The following is a 23,082-nucleotide window of genomic DNA, read 5'->3' as shown; positions in this document are numbered from 1 at the left end:
TGTCTAACACAAAAGTGAGCACAAAAAAAATTGCTCAGTAGACTAATTTGGAATTGCAGTGAAACGGTTCCTTGTGGAAGGGCTTGATCACCCCTTAAGTAAGAAACGATCTTGACAGACATGGTAAATTTTTATGTGTTTCTTATTGCATGCTGGGCACTCTGTAATGATGTGCTCTATTGTTTCAAGTTGTCTAGCTTAGTTCACATTTGATGCAATGAGGAGATTTCCTCTTCTTCATTTGAAATAGTCTTGTAACATACAAGTGACCAAATTTTAGTTTGCAGTTAAAGTAGTGTACGCAATTCGCGTAAATAGTCATAACGACACTCATATAAGTTTTACCTTTACGCAATCGTTGCGTAAACTTATTACTACACAAACTTAGTTTTAACGGGTACTTTTATTACAGCTTTTCTAAATGTGCCAACATATATAGACACATAAATTGCTGTTATTTACTAGATTTATCGCCCTTACTGGACTAGAACAATATTCATCATCAGGGCTTTGCGTGGCTTTCAAACTTCTCATGATAACGCATACAACGATACAACTTATCTTGTATATGGTCCCTTTATAAGTTAATTAAGTGTCAACTAGCATGGTTTGGAAGGAAAAAACATAGGTGTGCTACTCCCATCATATGCTGACGTCACCCAGATTGCAAACCCCATTTTCACCATTTAGAAAAATTATAAAAACAATAGCAATTGAATTAAACAAATATACAGGGTAATCAACTCAAGGAAGCCACCATTTAGTTTGGAAACGGTAAGAATTAGAGAAAACTTTAAATGGGGACATTCTTTTATTTTTCGTGGCAGCTAAAAATATGAATTAAGTTTTTTTTCTAAATTAAGCCACCATTTTCAAATATGGTGGTCAACTATGAAAAAATGTCTTATGGAACACCCTATATTTTATCATGTTTTTGGATAGAACGTGCAATTTAAAACTATTTTATTTTTGCAATTTTTCTATAAAGCTACTCGTTTAAGAGTTACAGCCTATGAAAAAATTACTTCCGGTGTACATTTTGATTTTGCATCATGAGTAGGTTTATAGCGATAATTTAAAGAGTTTATAAGTCTTAAAATTGCATCTACATTCCACAAAGAACGTAACAAATTTCGTTTCTATTATTTCAAAAATAGTGGCCATTTTGCAAAATGGCAGCAAACCTGAACAGTGGAAACTGTGTATTTATGGTCTTTTTGGAATGTAGATTCAATTTTAAAACTTATTTACTCTTAGCAATTTTTCTCTAAACATACTCTGTAAGGAGCTACATGATGCAAAGTGTACACCGGAAGCCATTTGTTCATAGGCTGTAACTCCTAAACGAGTAGCTTTATAGAATAAATGTCAATATAACAAACAAGTTTTAAATTGCATGTTCTATCCGAAAACATAATAAAATATAAGATGTTTCATATGACGGGAATAGCCACGGCCGCCTTTAACTCCAGGCCACGGCCTTCGAAGTGGCAACGTCGCAAGTAGGGTTGTAACTGCTGTTTTATTTGGAAGCAGCTAAATGGTATTTGTGTATTTACGAAAGCTTGGTTACTGGACTGTGAAAATGACTCCGCTATGTACAAATATAGTTTTAGCGAATTTTCCCTATAGGGAAGTAGCTATTAAAGTAGGTCTCATGGTAAGGCCTAGGCCCGGGACCGATTTACTTTTTCATTTTGATGTCCCCAGAGGCCAAAAACACCATTCGTCCAAATTGTTATATATCTATATATATATATAGATTATATATAGATATTTTATATATATATATGTGTGTGTGTGTGTGTCCATCCGCACGATAGCTTGAGTAATTTTTGTCCGATTTTGATCAAATTTGGTTTGAAGATGTAAGGTGGGATAAACTTGAATGAGTTCGCGAACCAGGATGATCGGACAATGTTAACGGGGTTTTATGGGGTAAAAATAGATTTTTCCCATTTTTGACCCTAAAAACGCAAAATTTCACAATTTATTTCCAAACCATTTTGTAGAGCTTAAAAAAACAAATAATTTAGTTTATTGAAGCGTTCTTATGCGCCTAATTGTTACGGAGAAAATAAAAAAAATTTTAATTTTAAATTCCCATGTTATTCTTATGGAGAATAAGTCAACTGTTGTAGTTTGCTTGTTTATGAACATATTTTAATCAAATTTGGAAAATACATTAATTTCTTACTAAACAAAGTACCTTTCATTAAAACAAAAACTTTTTTACCCTCCCTGTTGCAGCAAATCTAGGTACTCATTTAACTAATTCTGTTTAAATAGGGAACAAATGTGATATTTTTAAGGAGACATTTTAGTGTAAATCCAATCAGGCAAATGAAAATTCGCTAAGTCTGCAGGTTTGCTGCGGTGGGGGTATTTCAATTCATATTGTTTTGGTTTTCAATTCTGTATATTTTATTATAGATAAAACATACTCCTCAAGATTTTCAATATTTTAATAAATTCATGTTCAGAAATTTTTAAATCAATAAAGTGTGAATTAATGAACTGATGTCACCTGTCTGCCATGTTATCTAATGGGACGTATGACACTAAACAACCCTACTTGGGACGTTGCCAATTCTACCAGGCCACGGACTGGAGTTAAAGGTGGCCGTGGAATAGCACACCTATGTCTTCTCCTTCCACTTCCACTATTGTCAACTAGGATATAAAAAAATATTTAGACAAAAAAGGAGGAACTGTTGCATAGCGGAACATTTTTGGATTGAAAGAAATCTTAAAGCACCCATTATTATGACCGATGTATAGTGCAACATTTTTTATTGTTACATTTTTGTGTTGTTAATTTTATGAGCAGCTGTTTTGCCTGGTTTAGTGCTGATGGTAAATATTTAAGATGGTCAGATAGAATTCATGTCAAAAGATCAAGTTTTATTGTGTAAAGGTGGTCTGATATGGAGGAAGATATTAAGCCCAGTAGCTCTTCTAGCTTGCTGTCACAGACTCGACATTACCTTTCACTGGACTTTAACTGCGAGAACACTGCTCCTAGTCATACAAACCGTTGTTTAGGCCTTTTTCGGATGATAGATCAGCAATCTATTATGCAAACACTTTTAGTTAAAGGTTGGTCAAGTAAGTAATAGGAGTCAATTTATTAACTTTGTCAAAACTGTGAAAATCTTACAACTTTGTTCTGTTTCTTGAGGATTAACAGCAATAATGATGTTAGATATTTCAAGCTATCGTTTGATGGCTATTTCATGTTAATTTTTATATAATGTACACGGAGTTCTATGTCAAACAAAACTTAAGTGATTTGGAATTTAAATTAATTTTTCGTTGAAGTTCTAAGGTAATCTTGAATTGGACATCAGAAATATTAACCAACATTTTCCTTTTGGCTGCTAATCTCAAAATAGTCTAAATACGCCATTTCCAAATTGTCTCACAAATTACAACAATGTCATTAGCAAAAAATTAACCAAGATGTGTAACTTTTACAAAAATATAATACAAATGTATATTTCTTTTACGTATGTACTTAAGACTGTAGATGCACCGGTATGTACGTATGAACTTTTTCCCTATGTATGATACAATTTTGTATCAAGTTCACTGTTGTAAAATTTATTTATATTATTGTCTGATTGATGATATTAGAACCAGAGAGCCTTGAGTACCAATATTTTAAGCTAGTTAGACCTGGTAGCCCTTTGGGTATGAAGAGATTTTAAATTGCACTGTTAAAAGTCGTAGTTTGATGCAATTTAGAATTAATGTAAATACGATTTGTTATATTTGTTTGTATTTTTTAGAAGAAAAGGAACCAGAAATGGATAAAAAGAAAAAGTCTTTAAACATTAGTAAAGTGACAAATTCGAATTCCCTCCACGCTTGCAATACTCAACAGGAAATAATAAAACGTTGTAATGTGAGTAAATTATTATGTTGGCTAAGTATACATTGATTCATGGCTATACCGAACATTCAAGTGTGAACCAAACTGAAGTTAGGCTTTTATTTCCAAACTCGATACCTCCACTGGTACAAGTTTTCAAAGTAAATTTCAAAAAGTCATTTTGCCTATGTATCAATTAAAAAAATCTACGTGTGTTTTAATACCGAGGACCCAGAAAATATAAGATACAATAGTGGTTTAGAACCTATGTCTTGCCATTAAGACATCAGCAATGTAGCTATTTTTTCTGGAGAAATTTCCTTAAAGCATTGCTCAAAATCATTTAAAGGTATATCTCGTTTAAACTACTCTTAATTGATTCGTGTCTGCATATATGTTATATTAGTATGTTTTGTTATTACCGTATACGCATCTGAAGATGGAGTAATCTCCGAAACGGCCGTAGTGCAGTATCACCCCTGATTGCATGGATGGTAAGAACAAAATACATTATAATATTTTCACGCAATCAAGAATTATATGTATAAATTATGTTGTTTTTCGTTTCAGATATTTTGCATAACCAAAGGTCTGGACAGTTGTTTTACAGGTAATCATTCATGTGTGAGTGTGAAGGAGTCGCCAAGAACTCTTTATGCAGAACTAGACGATTTTGATTCAAACATAAAACCTTCTGAGTACATTCCACAATTAATAGATATCAATAACACGATTGAAATTGGTAAAACTAGTTCATTTCCTTGATATTGAAGAGTACTTAACAGAAATTCTGTACCATTTCATAGCCCTCTATTTTTCAAATTACGTAGTGAGTACGAATTAATAAATCAATAAAATTATGACAAACTTTAAGTGAATTTATTACTTTGGTTATGTAAGATTTTGTTTGAATATTATTTAGATGTTAACGCTTTGAAAGAAGCCCCTACAACATAATATATTTTTCCTCTTGTTGTGATAATCTATTTTCGAAAATAAACTAAAAAGATCAAATCAAATCATTTTATGGGGTCAAAGTAATAATAATACAGTTTGCATTAGCCAGGCCAAAACAGCAGAAAAAACTATACTATACAGCAATTACTAATTCTAATATTTACAATAATTATAGAGCTTTCAAAACATTTCAGGAACTCTTGGATGCTGTAACAGGTTATTCACAATTTATGTTTCAATTGTTTTTTTTTTGTGTTTTTTTTAGGCTTTGTTCCAACTTAAGGGATAATGGAAGTGAGTAAAAAAAGCTTTATGCAAATGTACAAAGTGTGTTTTTTGAAAAAAGAAGTTTTGTGTTTAGGAATTGGCTAGTTAAATAAATTGCGCAATGTGTATTGATTTTTAGTAGATAAGTCAAAATCAGAAAAGTTTTGTTTCAAAAAGTCAAAGATTCTAGAATGTAGATGGAGGGAAAAGTCGAGATTTTTTAATTGAAAAAGTACTCTCTGCAGGACTGACGCTTGCGCAGAGAGAAAATAGTTCCCACAGCACGAGGTGTCTTCAGCAAACAGTGATATTTTTGAGGATGTGGTGCAGGAGGGGATGTTGTTGATAAAAAGGTGAAAAATGACAGCCCCAAGAACGGAGCCCTGCGGCACACCTCTCACAATGGATTTCTCAGCAGAGGGATAGGATCTCATGCAACCAGCCTCATCTACTTCCCTTATTTCAACAAATTGGCTCATGCCGCAAAGATATCTTGATGCGTATACGCGTCAACCCAGTCCAGAGCCGGTCCTCTCACCCCAACTTTAATAATTCTATTAAGCAGCAAGCAATGGTCAACCATATCGAAGGCTTTAGTTAAATGAAAGAAGATACCGACCGAATAGTTGCCATTGTCTAGTTATCGTATCACCTCAGTTATTAAGTTATACATTGCTGATGTGGTTGATTTACGCTTTAGAAGTCCATGTTGGTTTTTGAAAATTATTTTATGTTTTTTCTAGAAAATTCAATATCCTGTTTAGCATGATCTTTTCAAATACCTTAGAAAAGGCAGATACAACGGCTATTGGTCTGTAACTACTGCAAAGCTTAGGATACCCTTTTTTTGAATATTGGTCTTATTACAGAGACCTTGCAGGAAACCCACTAGTCCGACGCTCTCCGACACGACACCTTCCGTCAACTCTCCGACACCTTCCGCAATTTTAAGACATTAAGGCGGGTTACACGCCGGTATCGCGGATATGATGTCGCCGATATTTTTCGTGTCCGCGACATGCCCCTCGAAAACCAACCTATGTTATCTTATGGAGCTTTACACACCAGTGTCGCAGACACGTTGCCCGAGACTCGTGTCGCAGACGCGTGTCTCGAGCGAACCAACCGGTCGGTGTTTGGACAGACATGTCTCGTGTCTCTTGGGCCCGCGCATGCGCAGAACACGTTTCTAGTAGTTTTGGCGCTTTTTTACTTACTTTATTGCCTTATGGTGTTGAATGTAGTATTGTGATATTATAATACTTCAATTGACACCATAAGGAAATTACGTAAGTACTGTAATACAATTAATTACAATGTATTTTGGAAAAATTACCATGAAGTTATCTTTAATGTTTTTGTAGAAAGAACAACAGCAACAACATATCATCTTCTTCTGACGATGACATTATTTAAACTGATGAATATTGTGATTCCTTCACTTTCATGTCGCCAGCACGTGCCTCTTCCCATGGTTGCATTTTATTACATGTCGCAGACATCATATCCGCGACATCAGAAATATCGGCGACATCATATCCGCGATACCGGTGTGTAACCCGCCTAACACATTGGTCCGACGGGCTCCGACAGTAGGCCTCCGACGAGAAATACACCATCACTCCAACAGTGCCAGTTACGATGGAAAGTTCTTCGGACGAAGAGTTGTTTGTGATAGCCGCATTGTGTGCTGAAGACGAAAGACCAAAACGAAGGAAACAGGTTCTGGGTACACAACATATTTAAAAGACGCAATGAGTACGGCGACTTTCATAATTTGTTCGATGATTTAAAGAAAGACGATGCTAAGTTTTTTTTTATATTTTCGCATTTCTCAAGCTAAGTTTTATTAGTTGCTTGACATATTGAAATTTCCAGTGAGACATAGCAACTTTCGAGAGGTTATTGGTCCTGAGGAGCGTCTTTCCCTGACCCTGAAGTAAGTACATGAACAATCCTAATATTATAAATGTTATTGTGACTCTTTTTATAATTTTTTTACTATTCGCTGAATTAAAATACTGGTTAGTGTGTTTCATTTAACACAAAGTTATAATTGATATGTAGGAATATGAAACAACTAGGCCAACTTTAGGCTTCAACTAGGGCCAAAAGTACTATAGCGCTATGATTCAGTACAACTTAAAAACCTTATATGTAGGCTACTGCCAGTTTTCATTTTAAAAAATGTTGGATTTGATGTTAAAGGATAATTTTTTTTACATTTTTCAAGACAATGTACATTATAGGTATTTTTTACAATTTATTTTAAGGTTTTCTGAACATTAATCAGCAATGGAAAATAAATTATATTTTTAGAATTGTTAAACTATTTTATCATGGTCAAAACTATAATAAGCAAAATATTACCATAAACAATTACAAATTTGAAGTATATTTTCTGCTCAATGTAGAAATAAAACAAAACCCTCTGCATAATTAGCTAAATTTTGGTTATAAAATTAAATTAAACTTAACACTTCCAAAATTAAAGTAGCTCTTCTGTCCACTTATCGAATTTTTCGCTTATTTCCTGCCAAGCGTTGTCCTTCTTCCGGTTATCATAATAACCTTTTTCGCTCACTGTATATAGAAAGGGATACTCCCTAACTGCTTCTATCAACCGCTCGTCGATACTCATCGCACACAAAGCTAGACAGTGACTAAAATCTAGGCCTGGTGCACGCAGAGTGGAGAAATGACGGATCCGACATCCGACAAGAATGCCCCAGAGAGCAATGTTGTCGTTACATGTCAGATCGGAAGGTGTCGTGTCTATGACTAGTGGGTTACAGTCCATTTAAAATCATGCAAACATGCAAAGCAATTTTATCGGAAGGTGTCTGAGCCTTGACGGAAGGTGACGTGTCGGAGAGTGTCGGACCAGTGGGTTTCCTGCTAAGTGCCTCGGGAATTGGGAAATGAACCACTCAAACATTAAACGTTAACTAAATGGCATAAGGGCTTTGCTATGTAAATTGCAACCTTTTTTAATAAGAAGGGTGATATTTCATCAACACCAGCCGATTTCTTGTTTTTAAGCTATTGATTGTATCTAAGATCTCTTCCTCAGTTGTTGGATATAGAAACATGGGGCTGATGTTAATCATTTGTGAATTTGGAAAGTTATTGGAGGAGAGGTTAAGAATTTCCCCTATGTCTGCAAAGAATGTATTTAGCTTGTTAGACACTTCTTTGGGGTCACTGATTGGCTCATGATCTTCATTTTCAAGAATTATTTCGGAAGAATTCTTTTTAGATAGGCGTCCACACTTTTATGGCTGTTTTAGCTGTTCTCATAATCAATATAAAATATATTTTAACACGTATAGGAGCAGTGTATTAATGTTAACTAGAGGTCTTCCAGTGGTCGAAAACTCGACCAAAAATATGTAATGTTCAGACTTGTCTATTTTGACCCTACACTGAAAATAAAACATGTGATTGAATTTCATCTATTTGTTTTGATTTTATGTTTATTGCTTTGTTATTTCGTCACCAGCATGGCAACCCATAAGGTCCATGTTAATTTTTTTTAAATTTTAAATTCATTTAAAAAAAATTTTTAGCCTATTTTAATTTACGAAGGGATTCTGCACTTCTACAGGAAAATATCTTTCCAACAGTATGAGTAGTTTTCCCTGCGATACACACGAGCTGAGAAAAAAAGTTGTTAAAGAAACTCGCTTGCCTATAATATATAGATATTTTTAACAAGTATATGAGCAGTGTACAATGTTAATAGTGTGATAATTTATCTGAATTCTCTAATTAAAAACAAAGGCGCATGAAATCTTCTATAAATCACAGACTTTCTTTCGCCCACCTTTCAAAAACTTTTTATTTAAATTTTTGATATTATCAACTTTATTCAGTCAGGCTGCTCTTTACTGGGTGACTGGGTGAGTAATTATTAGGATCAGGACCGACATTATCTTAGTATATGTCTGTGTAGTAGTATCTTTTTGCTTGCACTTAATTTAGGTGATCCTGTTGAAATCATTATCAGATTTAACATTCACCCGTGCCTTTCAATGGGTCCAAGATGCAGAGGACGAGACACTTTTGGTTCCTTGAAAACACCGTAAAATGGTTGTATCATCCTCCATTTAATTTGGAAACGAAATTCAACTGTTACCACTTAACTTGATAACAGTCAGTTTTTGTTAACTCAGATTGTGAACACTTATTTAGGCTACCTAGGGGGCAGGCGGGGTGCCCGCTCCTATAGGGAAATGACGCAGAGTGCGTCATAAAAATGTTTTTGGTGGGATTTTTTGGGCAGGTTTTAAAAGGTTTTTTTGGGGGGGGAGAGAGTGATTTCGTACAAATTGAGTGTTATGAACTAAACAATTAATTATTATTTGCGCTTTCTTGAATTATTTGTAGGCCTACACTATACTATTTCATATTTACTGTAATAGGACGTGAACAGCAACGATTTGTGCAACCACGTAGTGTTAAGTAGTTAAGCAATTCTATTCATTTTGAGTTTTGTCCTCGGCCCTCGCGGCTCACGACGCCAATAAATTAAATATTGTGTGTGTATTTTGAAAATCAATAAATTGTAGCTGGATAACATAAATATATAAAAAACATACTGAACTGTTTTGTTTATATATTAAAGGAAATATTTTCTTGTATTTTATGTTTACTTCAGAATAAATGCATTATGAAAATAACACACACAAATGTTCTATATGAATAGGAAAATAATTTAGTTTGATATTATGATAGGGAAAAGAAGCTAGTTTAGTATAAAAACGTTACTTTTCCAAGTTAGAAACATTTAAATGCGTTATAATCTTTTTAAAGATACTCGTTAATACCACTATAATGCCGATCTCTGATTACGGTAATAAAATAACACTTAACGCATAACTATGAAAAAGACAAGCAGATTAACACCTTTAGTTATAGATAGTCACCTGCAATATGGACACCCTCTTTCAATTTTGTATCAAAAATCATCATAGAGCCGCGCCGACTTAAAATACGTGAGCTTGCCTAATACAAAAGTTTACTTTATTAAAAGTACCTGGGGACCGAGCTTTGCTCGGGGAAATTCATTAGTTCACTCTGAAAGCAGTCTTAGTATAGGAGATACATAAATCCATTCCCAAACTCCACACGGCTCCCCTTTACTACGTCCTACACCATTTCCTACGTCATGGACCTGTTTCCCTCCATTCCCATAGCACTTTAGGATTGTAGATACCTTAATCTAATCGTTATTAACAGTTCCCACACTCCGGAAAGCTCGCCTTGACTACTTCCTTCACTACTTCCAACGTAGCGGACCTGTTTTCCTCCCTTCCCATAGAATTTCAGAATTGCAGACACCTTAATCTAATCGTCATAAACAGTTCCCACACTCCGGACAGCTCGCCTTGACTACTTCCTTCACCACCTACGTGGTGGACCTGTTCTCCTTCCTTTCCATAGCGTTTTAGGATTGCAAATACCATAATCTAATTATCATACACAGTTCCCACGCTCCAGACAGCTCGCCTTGACTACTTCCTTCACCACTTCCTACGTCACGGACCTGTTTCCCTCCCTTCTAATAGCATTTTAGGATTGCCCATACCCTTATCTAATCGTCATAAACAGTTCCCACACTCCGGACAGCTCACCTTGACCACTTCCTTCACCGCTTCCTACGTCGCGGACCTGTTTCCCTTCCTTCCCATAGCATTTTAGGATTGCAGATACCCTAATCTTATCGTCATAAACAGTCCCCACACTCCGGACCGCTCGCATTTAGTACTTCCTTCATCACTTCCTACGTCACGGACCTGTTTCTCTCTATTCCCATAGCATTTTATGATTGCCTTTACTACTTCCTTCACCACTTCCTACGTCGCGGACCTGTTTCCTTCCCTTCCCATAGCATTTTAGGATTGCAGATACCTTAATCTAATCGTCATCAACAGATCCCAGACTTCGCGCTGCTACCCTTGACTACAATGTATCGAGTAATCTTCAGTATAATCTTTGCTAAATATTAACAAGGGATGTTTTTCCTTTTGTACTGTATTTGTAATTTGCTAATATACTGTGGGTAGTTGGCTTATTATGAACACATGCTACAACTTCAAGTCTTTTGTTTACTTTTTCCTTGTTATTTAATTCAGCCAACATGGTTACCTAGCAACCCATAAGACTAATGTTAAAAAAATGTGATTTTCAGTTTCATTTTTCTACGTAATTAGATTTTTGTTGGCAGTTCTAACTGCAGTAAACTCGTTTTTAGGCCAGAAATAAACTATTTACAACATTTGAAGAAAATCGTCGGAGCCGTTTTCGAGATCTTTGTGCAAGCAAGCATACATACATACAAGCAAACATTTCTCATATTAGAGTATAGGATTATTTCATTCTTTTTAGAGCGTTTTGAAGTCGGTTGTATTTTTTACAAAAATAAATTATTGGTAGTGGGGAAGTCGGTTAAAAAAAGGACCTCGGACGCTGAATTTTTATTTCAGGATTAGTGTTGCCTACAGTATTATTTTGAGCTTTCTGATTGGCTGAGGGAACATCATTACCGCAACGATACGGTTTGATGCCAGCGGCCTCGTCGATGTAGTGGATACAAGCGTCTACAGCCTGACTGATCACTTATTGCAAACGAAAAAAAACTGGCCAGTAGCCACTGAAGAAGAAGAAATAATTTTTGTCTGCTTGATTTAATGACGTGACGTATCGTCCTGGCTGTCGGCTGTGTTTTGGTTTAGCTGTTTGTTTTCATTACATCAAACAAAAGTGTAGTAGTATTTTGATTTTGTCTATTTCATTCTCCATTGCAATTATTCATTTTGTTTTCATGTAATGATTAAAAAGAAGTTCTTTTTCTTGTGATATTTATTTATGATCGCTGGACATGTAGATGTTGTGATATTTACGTTTTGTTATCCTATTGTGTAGTCTTGTAAAATATTAATCTTGTGGGTAGTGTTATACATTTTTACTGCATAGATTAAAATGCATTTCTGTGAATAAATAGCATGTTTACTAAACTTTATAAAAATGTACTTTTATCCTTTTGTAATTTTGCCCCTTTAATGTTTTTTTAGTGTATGCCTATGCCTACTCAATTTTTACATTTTATTCTTAATGATAATTAAAAATAAGACATTAGGCCTATGTCTATCATGGTTAACCTCCCGGCCAAGCCTATGAATTCTTGCTCCTTAGCATTCTTTTACACTCCATAGCAAAGATCTAAACATTTATAATGGCCGTTGAGTCTGAGTCTTTCACCATAGGCAATGCTATTTGACTTAGGATGAATGCAGGCTACATAAGTTACACTGAAAGTGCAATGGATGAAACTGTTGAGAGATTGTAATACGATTTTTGGGCAGACTTCCGTATCTGTTGGCACAAACAACCGAATGAGTAATTTTGATTATCCGATTGTTTAATTCGATATATTGTTTGGTTAGTTAAGTTAGGTTAACCTTACATAACTACCCAAACGATATATCGAATAATCGATATAGCCTATCGATCGATATTTTCATTCGGTTGTTTGTGCCAGCAGATATGGAAGTGTACCCCTGAATGAAAATATCGATTATTCGATTGTTTCATTCGATATATCGTTTGGTTAACTTACATTAGTTAGTTTAGGTTAACCTTACCTAACTAACCATGCGATAAGTATATCGAATAATGGATATAGGATATCGACCAATATTTTCATTCGGTTGTTTGTGCCAACAGATACGCAATTTTCTATCCGATATATTGATTATAAAAAAATATTGTAATGAAATAAAACTCTTTTAAACTAACCTGAATATCCCAACTTGCTGTAACATTTCAACTTTCCGTTAGCCCCGTTTGATAGCCTATTTCCCATATGCACTTTCTGTTATAAAACGGAATTTTGAAATAGTAACTTAGCCTACAGCAAGTTTGGTTAGTTATGTTAGGTTAGTTTAGAATAGTTTCATTTCCTACTCCAATATAGGCCTATGGGCTATTATTTTTGCCTAAACAAGGTTAGTTCTTAATTTGTAATTTTTGAGTTTGAAGATATTAAAACAGAAGGAATACGGATCGTGAAGTAAAACAAAAATATCGATAAATCAAAAAGAAATCATCGATATAATAATTAATGTTCCCTTTAACAGGAAAGTACCCAAACAAACTTTGTGGTCTGGTGAAAGCCCAGTGTTATACAATTTGCCAACTCCTGTTAAAAATCTGACCTTTGCCAAGTTAGAGCAGTATTTGGTGGAAGGAAATTTGTCTTTGGAGAAGTTCTTCCTGTATCCTTGGATTCAAATGTAATGAAGGATGTACTTGTAAACTGTTTGTTATGACCTAATCACTCTAAAAGTTACCGTGGCCGCCATACAAAAAAATTTCAGTTGGAATGAATTTCTAAATTTTTATCTTCTTTTTTGTCACTGTTCTCTGTATACCAGAGGCATTGGGTACACTTCAATATCTGTTAGCACAAACAACCGAATGAGTAATATAGATTATTCGATATATCGTTTGGTTAGTTAGGTTAGGTTAACCTTACCTAACTAACCAAACGATATATCGATCTATAGTTTCATTCGGTTGTTTTGTTTGTGCCAACAGATATGGAAGTGTACCAGAGGCATTTTGTAGGAGAGCTAATCACAAAAACATTAAAGGTAAAGTGTAAAGTTTAAAGGTAAAGTTTAAAAAGTTAAAGGTAAATAAACCCATCAAATGTTGTGGATGTGTCAGAAATCGAACCTGTCATTCTTGCTCTGAAGTCGAAGACACTAACCACAAAGTAGGCTAGCAACACACCACCTTGTATTTCCTTTCAAAAATTAAAAAGGTTAAATTTAAATACTTTAAATGGAAGTATAAACAATAAAATAATAATAATAACAATAATAATTACAAACCCCAATTCCAGTGAAGTGAATACAAGAGGCAACGTTTTCCAATCTACATCAAAAATTTGTAATTTTAAGTTGAGAATTTGTGTTGTATTGATTTTTGTTGATACCACTTTAATGGGACATTTTCGTAGCTTTGATGACGGAACATTTACGCCAAATTAAATTTACTTAAAAACAGTGATTACTTAATTATTACAACCCATGCAGTTCCTATTTCCTAGCCAAGCCTAGCATAGAGGACAATACAACACATTAGGACTAGTGTTATAGATTTGCCATTGGTTTCATCTAATCAGAATTAAATTTGGTTTGTTAACATAAAATTATACTAGCCTGGTAGGTTTAAACTAGGTTAATCCTCTAACCCTCATATCCAAGAAAGTATGAATGTGTGTAGTTTGTTTAGAACCTAACTTACTAATTTGGAAATCAAAGTAACAAATGGTGTAGCAATAATTTATAGAACAATACGATAAATAATAACATCGACATTAAAAATAGCTTATATTTATATAACTTAGTAGGATTCAAGGTGAAATAATATACAACAAAATATTAGTTGGTATTGAGGGTTGAGGTTATGTTATGCCTGTTTGACTTTGTTTATGCTCCTAAGAACAGACGACAGACCGCAGTCATCAACAAGATAGTTCTTCTTCTTCATGGGCCAGTTTTTTCGTTTGCAATAAGTGATCAGTCAGGCTGTAGACGCTTGTGTAGTGGATATATTGCTGGACTGATAATCCTAGGACCCATCCTAGGACCCGGGTTCGAATCCCACCCGTAGCACTATATTTTTGTATTGGATTTCGTCATTATCAACAAGTTTGGTTGGTTTGGTTAGGTTATGACGGTTTAATTTTATAGTTAAAACATTATAAAATTGAATTTGACCCATTTATAGTTTTATTTTATGAACAGAAATATTTTTTTCGATTAAACCTTCATTAGATTTTTCATTATCAGCAAGTCTGGTTAGTTTGGTTAGGTTATGATGGTTTAATTTTATAAATAAAAAATTATAAAATAGGATTTGAGGCATTTATAATTTTATTTTATGAACACAACTATTTTTTCGAACTATTTTTTCATTGTCAGCACGTTTGATTGGTTTGATTAGGTTATGACGGTTTAATTTCATAATAAAAAAAATATAAAATTGAATTTGAGGCATTTATAATTTTATTCTATGAACAAAACTAATTTTAGTCAATCAGAAGCCTCTAAATGACACTGTTGGCAAAATTAATCCTGAAAAACAAATTGTGCACCTCGGACTGGCTATTTTCGGTTTCATTCGGATTCGGAAGCGTTTGCGCTTGGCAAAGCGCGTTGAGGAGGGGGGGGGTTCTTCGTGCTTCGTCCTTCTCGTGGTCACGTGGTGTCTCTTAACAATCTAACCTCTTCTCTAGCTCTAGGCCTAAGCAGGCAGAAGGAAGAGATTAGATTAATCAAAATCAAGTAGAAAGTTTAAAACTGTTCACTGTTACTGTTATTGAGTTGACCGACTGATTGTTACTATTGTTAGGTCTATTAGAGCAAATTAAGGTGAGTCAATGTTTAATGCCCGAAGATTCTTTCTCTTTCCTAGCCTAGCCTATTTTAGATTAGTTGTGTCTAAGTATCAGTTTAAAGTATACACACTACACAGAGGATTCATCCTATCTTCAGTTACCTAACTTAAGAACAGGTATTAGAAGAATTTTTAGCCTTGGTTCAGGCCTAGTGTGTATCCCCGTTGAATGAAATCGAATGTAACGGAGGCCTAGAGCAGATCAAGTGAGTCGTTGATAAAGCCACTCCCACTACAGTATGGGAGTCGCTGGGGTACACTTCCATGTCTGTTGGCACAAACAACCGAATGAGTAATATTAATTATTCAATTTTTTAATTCGATATATCGATTGATATTTTCATTCGGTTGTTAGTGCCAACAGATATGGAAGTGTACCTACCCAGTCTCTGCCCTTAGTAGGCTTTAACCCTCCGAGTGTTATTTGTCGCTGCAGCGACACATAACACACTTTGTGTAGTGTTTTGTGTCGCTGCAGCGACTCACAAACACTGTTTACGGCGAAGGCTCTAAGTTATGACTGACAAAATCGGATTGAACTGGATCGAGTTAGGTATCGTTTTATTTGACAGATTCAGAGCTTTCTCCGGAGGTCTGTCTCTAAGCGCTTTTCATTTTAGTTCCGAAAATATTGTAGCAGACAGCTGACGTGCGTATTTGTAAACAGCTTGGTTAACCTCGGACCGATGACTGATGTGTTTTAATACCTACGTTTACCATTGTTTTAGTGTTCAAAAGTAAAAATCAAAAGTAGTGATATACGTAGTGCATTATAAGAAGATAGTGATTTTGAAGGGCTGGTTGATGATCCTGAAGAAGTAGGTAGTGATATTGATGTTAATTATCAGCCAGATTCCTAACTAACTTATGGTTAGGCTATGCATTCTTAGCTAAACGCTATGTACTGAAATCTGTTTTTCACTCATTTATTTGATAGGCCTAACTTACCTCACTATATGATTATATATTTGTAATCCTCATAAAATTTAGAACAAAGTGGCTATTTTCAAATATTTATAGGCCTATAAATTATACAATTTCATTGAGCGCGAACTTATTTTTTTTTTAATTTTCCAAAAATTTTTTTTTTACCTAAAAATTTTTTTTTAACAAATGTTCTTATGTTTTATATAATATTATATAATATATATATATTTATATAATATATAATATATTTATATAATATATATATTTTATATAATATTGAAGCCCATGATTTTCCAATGGTATATGAAACAGTATAATTAACATTGTTTTTAAGCTTCTCAGATCCGTTTTAATAAAACCTTGCAAATGAGCAAAAAATAGGCAGACATTTAGGCCAAAACAAGGGACACTCGGAGGGTTAAACTTACTTAGGCTAAGTTAAGCTACCGGTATGTCAAACGTTGGCAATCCTTGATCCTGCAAAACCCACCTCGCCTATAGGCCTACTGATTTTGGCTGTCCAATTAGTGCTTTTGTATGGTGCTAAAATCTGGGCCCATGCGCTACAGAAGCACGTCTTTCGGACCGGCTTTCCCTCAGAATCCAACATCGATGAGCCTTGCTAAGTCGCTTCTGCCTACTGAACGGTCTCTAAGCCTATAGTCATGGTGATTGCCAGTGTCATCCCTGTCTTCCATACTTTTATTGCCATTTGTGTTTGGGCAATTAGGCCTATTTAATAATTTACTTGGCCAACTTAATTATTGCGACTAACTTAATGTGACCGTGGGAACCTATATAGATATTTTACATATCATCAGAAACTGGATGTAGGCCTATAGCTGAAAATAACGGAGCAAAAACTTTTCCGCGCTGTCAAATATTAAGTTAACGTAGTTACCTACGGCTGTTTTAAGTTTGATTTAGGCTACCTTTGTAAATCTACTGATTAGTCAGTACCATTAACCCTTAGCCCTCAGGTTTTCAGCCTGGAATGATATCCACTACACCACCGAGACTGATGGCTTTTCACCGTATTGTTGCGGTAATGGTGTACCTTTTAAAAGCAGAGACTGACTTCACGCCATGAGAGCTAATAGAATTAAGTGCGTTGCACAGAGCGTCCCGTGAGCCTTGCGTAAACTGGACCCGTTAAGGCAGTACAGTTTTAACGACAATTACAGTTAACATAATTACAATACAGTTAACCATAATTCGGTAAAGCGGCAAGCAGTAGCAGACAAGAATAGAATGTAGATAAAGGATATAAAAACGACAAACTATCTTAGTTACCTTAGTTAAGTTTGTGGCCTCGAAAAATTTGTGTACCTCTATTTCCAGGTAAAAAGTGAGTCTTCTACTTTAATTACTCTGAATTAACGTAATATATCAAGTTTCTGGTGAGAAAATTCCATAGGCTAACAAATAGGTTAGGTCAACAAAACAAAGTAAATAAAACTTAAAAACTTAGAACTGAATTTTTCCACCGTTATTTCCAGTTCAAAATCTAGTTTTTGGTGATATATAAATCTATATAGGTCCCCATGGTCACGTTAGTCGCAATAAATACCTTTAGGCCTGCTTAAAGTTTTTACACGCACAATCCAAAAATGAAATCAGTTTTTGTCTGAGAGGTTCCTAAGTGGGCGTACAGTTAAATAATTAATATCAAGCTTCAGTTTTATTGAGTTATTCAGATATTTGTGGTTTGGACGAGTCCAAGTTCTAGCAGCGACTAACACTGAAAGGGGAGGAAGGTTTGTGGAGTGGAAACAGCTGTTTGCCTTTTACATTAGATCAGACGGCACACTGGTGTTCCGGGAGGCCTCTGTAGGTGTGCCGCAAAATTTTAAGTAGTTAAAAAATTTTTGATCAAGAAAGAAACTTTTAATGAGCAAACGTCGAGCACAAATTTCCCACTAGAACTCAAACCAGGGTTTATTAAATATTTCTCACTCATTATTGGTAAATTCATACAAAATTGTAATCAAGCTCAATGTTTTATTATTAAAACTTTCCACTTAATAAACACTAAATAATGTACACATGTTAGATAACTAATGTGAGTTTTATATTTTTTAACTTATATATATATATATATTTACTAGTAAAAAATAGGTTTTACGGAGTAAGATGTAATTAAAAAAAAGAGTTTTTTATGCACTTACTAAATGTAATTTTAACCAACGATATTTTGTAGACAAGTGTGCCGTGACTACAAACTTGTTCTAGTTAGTGTGCCCTGAACGGAAAAAGGTTGGGAAACACTGCATTAGATGATAAACAAACAAAATCATACATGACGACATGAGAGCAAAATCAGAATTACAATATGCAATCATTTGATTTGTAAAAGCAAATGGACTTTGATACCGCTTAGAAAATTCAGTAACTCAACTACGATTAATCACATCAACATAACTTATAAAAAATGGAATTTATTCTCGTACAATACAAGTAGGCCTTAAAGAAGCACTGCCACTTCAATAACGACATGATCGTCCTCATTTCAACCCTCAATGTCTGTTAACTAACGTGCAATAGTGCATAATCCCACAGTGCCTAAAAGTGAAAACGTGCCACAGTGCTAACTGATGCTGATGATTTCATGTATCAGCAACTAATAAATTATATTACATATCTAATAAGGAAACCCCAACAATGCGATATTCCATGCTTGATAATATTTAATTTCTTTAGCCCTAAGACATATAGGCTACTGCAGTAAAGAAGTTACAGTATTATTGAATCCCTCTCATATTAAATTAAGCTCAGCTAATCTAATCTAACCTAATCCAACCTAACCCAACCTCACTCTTAATTTTTCAAAATTCCATTTAATGACAGAAAAGGCATGTGAGGAAGATAGGTCGGACTTAATGCGGATTTGTGTCTGTATTAAGTCCTTTGAAGATAGGTTAGATTAGGTAGGTAAAGTTTAGGTTATAATGAACCGACTCATTAATTTATGTTACCTCCAGAGTGTTTTTGCACAATTAAAATAGTGGGTGAAACACAATGAAATAACAATACCTATCAAAAATGCTTGCACGTGCCTATTCGGTAAATCGGCCCTTCCTAGGCCTATTGTTTTAATAAAAATATTGTTCAAGTCTTAGCCTAGCTTTTGTAACTTATAGATAGAACCATAGGCCTACCCTATCTTTAACTCGTAGATTTATTTTAATTCTTTAGCCTACCGTACTAATTTTCTGATTTAGTTGTTGAATAATAAACTATTTAGCTTTTTGTTCTTTGTTGGCCTAATGCATTGCAACTGATTCTTTTTTGTGCTGGTGGGTACTAGGCCTACTGGACTACATAGTAATTTTTATCTTGTAAAGAAAAGTTTGATATTTTGTTTAACTGCCACTTCTGTTGATTTAAAATAAAAATATACTTTTAGGCTTTTCTGTGACAATGGACAGCTCAGGTGTAACTGATGCTCAAATATTAGGACTGAATATTGAGGAAGACGTAGATGATAATCAACATTTGCCTTTTGAAGATAACTCCATATCCACACGAAAAAAGAGGTAAGCAAATTAGGTTGGATAGCGCAGAAAGTTTTTTTTTATAAATGCTAATATTCATCAATCATTATGCTAGGTGTCCAGCTGACCCAGTAAATCAGGAATTATCCTTTCATTAACAACATTTATTTTGTTAAGTTATTCTTTCATGTCATTGTGTAAAGTAAGAAAATAGATATGAAATGAAAATTGTACATTTTTCAGGCAAAGTTAGGGCCACATGGCCCTTTCTTACACTTAACCTGACATTCAAAAATATAACAAAATAATGTTACATTGATTGGGATAAGCGGTAACAACAAATGCCCTGCCATAAGCTGTGGTCACATGATGAGGTATACGCAATGTGATCAAAGAATAACGAGACATTCGTAAACTACCCTGAGACACAAATTTAAAATCAGATTTGAAATATTTTAGGGAGCTTGTTTTCAAAACTGAAAAAACCAATGACAAAATTTTAATGAATCGTTGATCATTTAATTTCAGGATATGTGCCTCAATGTAATATGGTGTGATATGCTCCATACGTCGCAGACCATAGACAAATCTCAAACAATAATTCTGTGACCGCTGGAGCATACCACCTGAGTCACAGTCAAGTCATTGATCAATGAGTTGCAGTAACTGAAGTGGGGTAGTACAAGTGATTTGATCAAATGTAGTTTAGTGTGTTGTGGTAAAAAATTCTTTAATCTTTTCAATGAATGTATGAAGGCAAAAACCTTTTTTCGTGTGTCCGTAACTGCTATGTCCCAAGTAAGTGAAGAGTTGAAAGATATACCAAGATTCTTGACATTGTCGTAGTAAGGAAGTGCTTTACCATTAACTGTGATTGGGTTTATGGAGTCTAAGTCAATTGAAGGTCGAAGTTGAGAATGGCTAATGACAATCGGTTTTGTCTTTTCGATTTAGTCTCAGTCCAAGTAACGATTCGGTTGGCATCTTCATTGATCCTTCTGACACAGTCGTTTTCGTTGTTTGCAGTAAATTGGTCATAGATTTGTAAGTCGTCAGCGTACATGTGGTGTTTACAGTTGACTGAGGTCAAATTTATGTCATTGACGTACAGTACAAAGAGCAGAGGCCCAAGGATTGACCCTTGAGACACACCACATGTAACAGTCACCCAGTATGATCTTGTGTCACCTATCTTCACACTTTGCTGCCTATCTGACAGATAAGATCTCAGTCTCAGCCATTTAAGAGAATTATGGGAAAACCCTATGGCCCCTAATTTCTGAACCAGCAGGTCATGATTAACACAGTCAAATGCTTTAGAAAAATCAAATAGAGTTAGAATCGTTCCTTTTCAACGCTCCATAGCAAGTTTTATGTCTTCAGTCACTCGAAGGAGTGCTGTCTCTGTACTGTGTGCTGTCCTAAAACCAGATTGATAGTCAGATAAAATGTTATTTTCCGTGATGAATTCAGTGATTTGACAGTGAACGATTCTTTCTTTTGCATTAGTTAGCTCACTCTGAAGTAAAAAGTGTTGCGAAAAAGTCACTAGTGATATCTACGTATTAACTGAGATAATTGAGGATATCGCGGAGCCGAAATGACGCGTGATTTACTCTAACAAGTTCATCCCCTCTCCACCCAGTTATTGTTGGAGATGATCTTGAATGTGGCTGCAATTGAGGAAGACGATCTTAAATCTTGACGTGATTGTGGTTGATTTAGCCTAGCTGCGATAACAGGAGGTGTTCATGGGTGTTGTTGCTTCCAAGAGACAACTTTGTTGCAGTATTAACTCTGACATAAACAGTTTTTAAAGTCAAGCAAAAGTTGAGCCCAGGAACTGATTAAAAAGAAATTAAATAACATAACAAAGAGGACCAATTTTTACCATATATAGGACTACATTATATTATATATTTCATGAAACGTCCTCTAGACTTGATTTATTAGCATTTGAGATCCAAAATTTACGTATTCGCCATCACCATCAGCTGTCGTAATGACGCCCACAAAATTTAACCCAAAACGGTAATAAACATATAAAGAAACCTCAATATGGCTGCCACCTTCTTCCTCAAAACTCCACTAATGGACAGAGCTGCTCTCCAGTGAGCATTTTTTAAACTTCAATATGTGGTCCATGGAGGTTATGTCTAACCTTGTTGTTGGAGGCGGAATTAAACTTATTTATTTGGTAAAATATGTGCGGTGTGGTGCTACCTTCTCAAAATGTCTCCAAGACGATCGGGGTTCCTTGGTAGCAGCGTATAGCGTGGATCTGGCGTCTCGTTCTGGTTTAGCATGAGGGCGAAAATGCCAGGGAAATTAATTACTGCATAGACTTTGACTGGTAAACTGGTATATTAAAACATATATTTAGTACATGGGTAATTAATAACAAATCATAGTGCCGGTGGGCACTAGCGTGTAGGCGGGGGCGGCCCGAGTCACTGCAGGATTCCGAGTGCAAGTGGCCTCGTCCTGTCCTTGAGAGAGGGGGTAGCGTCGATTATCAGCTGTTTCTTGGCGGCAAATTCAAATTAGTAGCACCACATTTTTTGGGACAGATGGAAAGGAAATTTAATAGCTGAATTAATATATTTTTAGGTTTAGGCCCTAACACTTGTGGACAACTTTTGTCTTTATTTTTGTAAAAATGTTTAAGATGGTGTTGTGTCTAGGTTATATCTTTTATTACTGATATTGAGAATTTGTTGTATAAGGGGGGTTGTTTCATTGTGTGTGTAATGATGATGACTGTTTATTCCTAACACAGGTTACATCTTGACAGTGAATCATCTTCAGTAGACATTGAAGTCGGGAGTCTAACTGGCTTTATCATGGACAAAAGAATAAAACTAGAAAGCCACACAGAGGAAGAAGGCATTAGTTCACGTTTGATGCAAGAGAATAGTTGTGATGGTGAGATAATATATTTAAAGTACCTACATTTCTGTTTGAAATAATAACATGAAATTGGTGATTATCAATACCGGCACCACTATATAACATTTTAATTGTAACATTCACTGGCAGATTATTATCTAGAAAATGTCTCCTATCATTAGTGGGTTTTTTATTGAAAAGTTG

At 35.0% G+C, this 23,082-nt stretch overlaps 3 protein-coding genes across 7 annotated transcripts in view; 2 read left to right on the top strand and 1 right to left on the bottom strand.

The window, feature by feature from the left end:
- The window catches only part of LOC128986491 (adipocyte plasma membrane-associated protein Hemomucin-like), a 438,949-nt gene that overhangs the window by 332,569 nt on the left and 83,298 nt on the right, over nucleotides 1-23,082 (bottom strand). The window lies entirely within an intron of this gene.
- Nucleotides 2,860-4,747, top strand: LOC128986544 (uncharacterized). 4 transcript variants are annotated; one of them, XM_054406990.1, is made up of 3 exons: nucleotides 2,860-3,099; nucleotides 3,795-3,907; nucleotides 4,445-4,747. In XM_054406990.1, exons 1-3 carry the CDS (start codon nucleotides 2,928-2,930, stop codon nucleotides 4,637-4,639), a joined length of 480 nt encoding a protein of 159 aa, XP_054262965.1. In that variant the 5' UTR covers nucleotides 2,860-2,927; the 3' UTR covers nucleotides 4,640-4,747. The 4 variants fall into 4 exon arrangements, with proteins under 4 accessions (XP_054262965.1, XP_054262958.1, XP_054262950.1 ...); XM_054406983.1 differs by having other exon boundaries at nucleotides 3,792-3,907; XM_054406975.1 differs by having other exon boundaries at nucleotides 2,860-3,108.
- Nucleotides 15,392-23,082, top strand: part of LOC128986472 (DNA-binding protein Ets97D) — a 57,213-nt gene continuing 49,522 nt past the window's right edge. For both annotated transcript variants that reach the window (XM_054406875.1, XM_054406866.1), the window contains exons 1-3: nucleotides 15,392-15,543; nucleotides 19,902-20,031; nucleotides 22,769-22,914. In XM_054406875.1, the coding sequence (XP_054262850.1) occupies nucleotides 19,916-20,031; nucleotides 22,769-22,914 (262 nt within the window). In that variant the 5' untranslated portion in view covers nucleotides 15,392-15,543; nucleotides 19,902-19,915. The remainder of the gene's footprint in view (nucleotides 15,544-19,901; nucleotides 20,032-22,768; nucleotides 22,915-23,082) is intronic.

Source organism: Macrosteles quadrilineatus, unplaced genomic scaffold, assembly GCF_028750875.1.
Source record: "Macrosteles quadrilineatus isolate MER2022 unplaced genomic scaffold, UCM_ALF_1.0 Scaffold_1__1_contigs__length_201487025, whole genome shotgun sequence".
In the NCBI taxonomy this organism is placed as follows: Eukaryota; Metazoa; Arthropoda; class Insecta; order Hemiptera; family Cicadellidae; genus Macrosteles; species Macrosteles quadrilineatus.
Note: the sequence above shows the minus strand (reverse complement) of the source record. Positions and strands in the feature narration are given on the sequence as shown.

What these genes read in the sequence shown, in the direction of transcription:
- LOC128986544 (XM_054406968.1), top strand. Translation starts at nt 2,928, where the DNA reads ATGGAGGAAGATATTAAGCCCAGTAGCTCTTCTAGCTTGCTGTCACAG. An exon ending in TTTAGTTAAAGGTTGGTCAA is followed by an intron (nt 3,109 to 3,791) that starts GTAAGTAATAGG and finishes TGTATTTTTTAG; the next exon opens with AAGAAAAGGAACCAGAAATG. An exon ending in AAATAATAAAACGTTGTAAT is followed by an intron (nt 3,908 to 4,444) that starts GTGAGTAAATTA and finishes TTTTCGTTTCAG; the next exon opens with ATATTTTGCATAACCAAAGG.